At 40.0% G+C, this 6,420-nt stretch overlaps 1 protein-coding gene across 3 annotated transcripts; it reads left to right on the plus strand.

Moving 5' to 3' along the window:
• The first annotated feature begins 271 nt into the window (after positions 1-271).
• Positions 272-6,098, plus strand: LOC148874304 (uncharacterized). Of its 3 annotated transcripts, none has more exons than XM_088984148.1 (6): positions 272-946; positions 2,201-2,338; positions 2,970-3,107; positions 3,208-3,255; positions 3,370-3,459; positions 3,556-4,374. In XM_088984148.1, the coding sequence occupies exons 2-6, from the start codon at positions 2,204-2,206 to the stop codon at positions 3,775-3,777; spliced, it is 633 nt and encodes a 210-aa protein (XP_088840274.1). In that variant the 5' UTR covers positions 272-946; positions 2,201-2,203; the 3' UTR covers positions 3,778-4,374. The 3 variants fall into 3 exon arrangements, 2 of the variants coding, with proteins under 2 accessions (XP_088840274.1, XP_088840268.1); XM_088984142.1 differs by having other exon boundaries at positions 272-893; XR_016112854.1 differs by lacking the exons at positions 2,201-2,338; positions 2,970-3,107; positions 3,208-3,255; positions 3,370-3,459; positions 3,556-4,374 and adding exons at positions 4,829-4,906; positions 5,856-6,098.
• Positions 6,099-6,420: the final 322 nt, after the last annotated feature.

Consider the following 6,420-nt stretch of genomic DNA (forward strand, 5'->3'; position numbering starts at 1 on the left):
GCATCGCCATGTGGTCCATGAAGATATCCTCGAGGGTTAGCTTTCTTTATCCCTGAGATCCTTGTTACTCACGTGTTTTACTACCTTTTGTGCGCCATGATTAATCCTACGTGGAGGTGATGACATCACCATCAAGAGGTAATGCCATGAACCGTAAAGTACTTTTCTATAATGGGTTCACGTGTGTTTGGGCACACACGCTCGGGTAGAAGCTCTGTTTGTTTCGCCTCCTCCCTCTAATTTAAACATTATACCCGTTATATCCCTGGATCCAAGAAATAGATGTCTTGAAAGGGAAATTAATCTGGCCGTTGAAATCCCGGCATGGAAGCTCCGTTCGAAAACCGAAACCTTCTTCTTCCCCTTCTTGTCCGACGTTCGTCTTTCCCCAGTTTGTCCAGCGATTACGTTATTTTCGGGTGAAGCCCCAGCCGATGAAGCTCCCCTCTGTTCGAAATTAATCTAGCTATTGAACTCTTGGCGCGGAAGCTCTATTCGAAATCCGAAACCTTCTTCTTCCCCATCTCATTCGGCGTTCGTCTTCTTCCCAGCTCATCTGGCGGCGACGTTATTTTCGAGTGAAGCCCTGGCCATTGAAGCTCTCCTCTGTTCGAAATTAGTCTAGCCGTTGAACTCTCGGCGTGGAAACTCTGTTCAAAATCCGAAACCTTCTTCTTCCCCATCTCGTCCGGCGTTCATCATCTTCCCCAGCTCATCCGGCGGCGACGTTAGTTTCGGGTGAAACTCTGGCCGTTGAAGCTACCCTAGATCCCAAAAAGAGTTGTCTTCAAAATTAATCCGTTCGAAAAACCTCTTCTTCCCCATCTCGTGCGGCGACTTTCCCTACCGTTTCGTCCTCTTCCCCAGCTCGTCCGGCGGCAACGATGGTTTCGGTTGAAGCCTCTCTCTCTCTCTCTCTCTCTCTCTCTCTCTCTTTCTAACACCGGTTCGTCTTCATCCTAACTATTTGGGTTGGCTCCATTACACTTTATCAAGAACTACTTTCTGCTAGTTTTTTGTACTATTTCCATATCTACTAGTTTTTTGTACTAATTCCATGGAATTTAATGATCTGCTGGGGTGTGTAAAGATTTGTAACTAAAAAAAAAAATTTAAGAGTAAAGATTGTACCATGCTAGTTGAAATTAGGGGATCATATTGTTAAACAATCAGTAGTGGGAAATGTTTTCAGTTACCTTGTGCTTAGCTTCTATGACCTAGTTTGTGAAGGAAATTAGGAGATCCTTTAAGGGCTCAACTTGCTCTCCTACAAGGCTTTAACACTAACTTCTTCTATGAGTTGGAATTAACACTAACTTGGAAGTTCTTTGAGTCTTAAGTATTCAACGAGAGAAGTAGAAGTACCATTAACGACTTTGAACAGTTTGTTTAGATGGACTTCAATGTTGGCAAAGAGCCTAGTGGATGCTTTGGTTCTTAGCAAATTCAAGTAGTATATGCAATGGTTCTTTGATATGGTATGGGATGGGGTGGGGGACCTAGCCTGGGGCTAATTCAAGTAGTCTATGCAATAGTTCTTAGCAAATGTTTTGTCACTTGGCAGTGTTATACCTTTTTCTTGTAGTCATTTTCAGAATGCTAGGTTCTCTACATTTTCATTATATAAATAAAATTTCTTGATTGCTGTTGATGATTAAAAAAAAAATGAAAAGAACAATTTTTTGATAGTAAATCAAGGAAATATTGTTAAAATAAAGGAAAATGTTACTACTGAATGTAGGGTGATGACCTGGCACCCAAGAACAAAGCATGTACTATTTCAACCTAACTTGTGTGTGTTCCGAAAACTCAAACCAAAAGAAGCTTTATCTAATCCTGAGAATTCTGGTAACACCAACACCCAATCAACTATCATATTTCCTACATCACACAAGCTGTCCATATTTCTTGTCTTGTCTTTGAAGAGTCTTTTGTTTCTTTCTTTTCAGATTCCTCAACAAATTGAAAATGGGCTACAGCACCACAAAGATCTTTATTTTTGTTTCCACTGAACTATTAATTAATTGTAGAGTACATTTATTTTGGTGAATACCTTGTATTAGATGGTTTATTGTTGAGAGTTGATTTGTTGGTTTTGTTTAGTGATAATTGAGTTTTGACATCTTTATATGAAATTGAAATGATACATTGTGTTTGGATTGTCTCTTGTGCTAATGTTAGGATGTTAAACTCCTGACAGGAAATGTCAGGTGACAAAATTGGGATAAGGTGCTCCACAAAACGATTTAGGTTGATACTGCAGAGTTTGTCTCTAAGTTTGGAGTACAAGAGAAGGCTCCAACAAACTCCCTTCAGACACTTCTTGGATGTGCCACAGGTGACTATGGAGATGTCCCTTTTGAGTTATCTAGTAAAATCGTTGGACTCGGCCAGCTAGTACTTTATAGTTGGTGAAAGGATTGTGCAATTCAACGAGGTTGATGTTGCCTTGATAACGGGGCTTGGCCTATCGGGTACAGTTGCCCTATCAGAAGGCCTTTTCGGTAGTGGATTGTTCAAAAAATCGTTTGGCTTTGATGAAAATCACTTTGCCTCTATAGAGCTGGACCTGGTGTGGCGTAGGCTAAGAAAGATTATTCTGTTAGAAGGTGAGGAGCACATTTAGGAGGTGGTGAAGATGATTATTTTGTTCTTATTTGGTTATGTGCTGTTTCCCCAAGGTAGTTCGAGGGTGATCTCCATCTGGGCTGGATACGTTAACGATTTACAACATATCGGTGATTATGCCTAGGGTAAATGTGTACATGAATTCTTGGTCGGTGGTCTTGTTCAGTTTGTTTGTGGTTGTGGTATTGGATCGAGCGGAGGCTCATCTTTGTATAGTGGTTGCCTATTTGGATGCAACGTTGTGTTGATGGATGGTGTGGATGGCATTCTTTTTTTCTATTTATACTTTATGTTAATCTCATTCAATTGAGGATCACTTATTGGTTGTTTGCTTTTTCTAGACATGGCTTTATGAGCACACAACGCTATTTAGTCCTTTAGTTCCTGATGCCAGTCCTCATCTGTTTAAGTGGAAGAACATGGGGTATCAGTGGAAGATGAAAAGAGCTGATTTGCTAAAGAAAGCTGGGTTGGAAATGGTTTCTTACTTCTGTTCCTCTACTTATGGTGTTTGTAGTTTTTATTTGTTTAGTTGTGGGGAAACCAAAGATCTCATATGGATTTGTAAACCTATTACAGGTTATTGAGGTTTTGAACCCTACTAGCAAGGAGGTGGCTTTGGTGGAGGTTTGGTTTGATGATTGTATACGTTGAATTAATGATATTATTTTTTCTTTTTTGTGGAGTCCTTTATGTGACCCAAGCACATGGTAGTAATTAACCTTTGGTGTTCATATGTAGTTTGTGGACCTAGGGGGTTATAGTATAGGTGAGGAACCATTTTTTAATAGAGAAGATCCTGATCACAGGTGGGGTCAAAGGGGGCAAAAGGTATTATTAGCGTAGCATACATGTTTTGAGTTATATACAAGTTGAGTTATTGCTAATTTTGAGAATTGTTAACTAGCTTCTAACTTTATTTTTCAGGGATTTTGCAAATCATGCTTGGAATCTATGGAATATCAAATTCTTTGTATGAAGGCTAACGAGTATGCCTCGATAAGAAAGCAGAATGAGGCACTTTGTGATGAAATTAATAGGCTTCGTAGAATGTTAAGAAATAATGGGTTGGACCCGGATGCAGTACCATTTAGTGAGGGGCTGGTAGGTTTAGAACCTGCATGCCAGACGATGATGATTATGGTGTAGACTTGCCTACTGGAGTTGCATGCGACACCATGGGGATAGAGCAATCTCCTGAAAGGATTAGCGTTGTAGCCCCATCTTGCAAGATTTTTAATGTATTTCCCTCCATTGGCTCAACTTACAAACGTAAGTTTCCTCGGGCAAGGAGATATCAAAAGCAAAGAAGCATGGTGGTGTCGCCTTACCTAGCTCCTAGGTAGCAAGGGCAGGTAGCGAAAGAGTTTCCATTGCTATAGGTCCAAAAGAGTAGTGAAGGGGAAGGTGAAGTGATAACCATTGGTGTTGTCTTGATGTTGTCTGTAGGGTTGATTTGGTTATTCTGTGTAATGTTGAGTTGCTTAGAATTTTAGTGACTAATGGAGTATTTGTTGCAGTCGGTGGATGCACAATCCTTGTGGACTTCTTTTAAGATGGACTTGCTCCCAAAAGAGGACTTGGCAGTTGTGAAACGGTTCTTGAACAATTCCAAGAAAGGGAAAGTGCACATTATTGTATACTAGATTGTATCCATTTAATTGATTTGTTTTAAACTAGACTTTGTCTATATCATTATTTTTTTTGTGTGTAATGCGGTTGATTAATGATTATGGCAGTGAACAATTGGTATGGAGCAATGGTGTTGTATTTTTTACCCCAAATTTCCTATTGCCCCCCTTCAACTTAGAATCATGGGTGTACGATGAGGTATTGGTTTGGTTTAGGGAAGTGTTGCATGTCATATAAGGCTAATTGGCAATGTAGCTGATTTGGCATGTGGTTGTGTAGGTCATAGATGCGTATGGGATCTTGCTGATGGCAAGAACCACCAGCACCATCAAGATATGCTATGTGTCTTTGATGACATCGGCATGGGTTGTTGATTGCAATGTGGCTGAAATCCATATGCTAGTGATGCATTGTGTAGTATAATCCCAATGTTGTTTGTTTATAATGTAGCTTTATTTCTCAAGCGTCCGCCACAATGTTTTGTATTAGTGGTTGAAGCCTAATGAAATATTGATATGCAATAAGGTTTTCATACCATTATCTGATGGCTCATATTGGTAGTTTCCAGTGGTGGATATGTTGAACCAAAAAATCGAAGCCTAGTTCCCTAAACAGCAGCTGCCATGACGCTTATGCAAGAACCATGGTATGTATCATGATTTGATTTTTACACTACTAATTGGGTATAAGATAATGAGTCAAATTGCTCATATGTCTGTTCGATTTCACATTATCTGGTAGCAAACAATAGGGTTGCAAGTTGGGTTGGGTTAGGTCGGGTTTAGGCCAACCCTAGCCCAACCTTATAGTTCTAAACCCCCAACCCTAACCCTAACCCAACCCGACCTACTCAACCCTAACCCTAACCCTAACTATTCCTTCAACCCTAACCCAACCCTTCCCATCCCTTAGAATCTAGTAGAAAAATAAGTATTTATTTATCATGAGTTATGACTTATGATAGAATTTTTCTCAAAAATATAAATTCATGAAATCAGCAATAATGAAACATAAAATTATGAAAATAAAATCACTAACAATTCATAGGATCAAGCAAATAATTTGAATCTATTTGATAGGCCACACATAAAAATTACAAGACAAAAGGAAAAGACAAGTAGTCAAGTACCTGTGAATAACTTAGAGAAAGGCATGATAGTTTTATATATATATATATATATATATATATATATATATATATGTTCGGGTTGGGTCAACCCTAACCCTAACCCGATCATCAACCCGACCCAAGTTGCAGCCCTATCAAACAAGTTTGAGAGAGAAATTGGCACCATTTGTTCCCAGGATCATCGGTTGGCTGTTTGAATTCCTGGAGTCAAGCCCCCAACAAGTTAGGCACGTGCTGTATGTTCAAAGCTTAGGTGAGGGGTACTTATATGATGATTATTGAGTCAAAAAGTGATGTATGTTTTGTGCAATGGTAGCGAGTGTGTGGTGTTTGTGATGAAGTGCATGGATTGCATCGCTTGGGGTGCAGATTTTAACTTTGATCCAATGAGTACACGTGAATTCCGTTTGTTAGCACATAACTAAATGTCTCCCATTAGTACTAACATAAAATACCTTTGTTGTAGGGAATGATCGATGTTATTAGGTGGTGGATAGGGGCTCAACTCATCTAGAATCATATCCCATTATTTGCACATGTTATGAGGAGGATTGAAAACCTTTTTTTCTTCTTTCTCTCATCTGACTAGTGTAAGCATATATTAACAATGTAAATTTTTGTACAGAGCTAACGATCGAGCAGATCTAACTATGTAAATTTATAGATGAATGGCTTAAAGCAATGCAAAATTTTTTATATTTCCTAGTGAAACCTTATCTCCATAGTAGTATTGTCCCATTATGTGTGTGGGAAATGGTGGCTGACGAGCCAACAGGGAAGGTTGACGGTGGGAAACGGTGCTTTTGTAGAACCAATGTTTCCCACCATCGATCCGGGCTGTTAGGGTGATGGGCGACCAGAAGGTGTCGGGATGCTCGGTGGGTGAGTAGTAGTAGGAGGGAGTGGATTTGGTGGACAGTGAACCTCTCTGCACCTGCTGGAGTGGCCTCTGAGTGATTTTGCCATTCTCGAGAAGCGGTCCAAGAGGGGGGGTGCAGGCGTAGATGGGCGACGGAACCACCTCCACGAGG

Source organism: Nelumbo lutea, chromosome 1 (assembly GCF_056320005.1).
Source record: "Nelumbo lutea isolate HS-2025 chromosome 1, American lotus-T2T, whole genome shotgun sequence".
Taxonomy (NCBI): Eukaryota; Viridiplantae; Streptophyta; class Magnoliopsida; order Proteales; family Nelumbonaceae; genus Nelumbo; species Nelumbo lutea.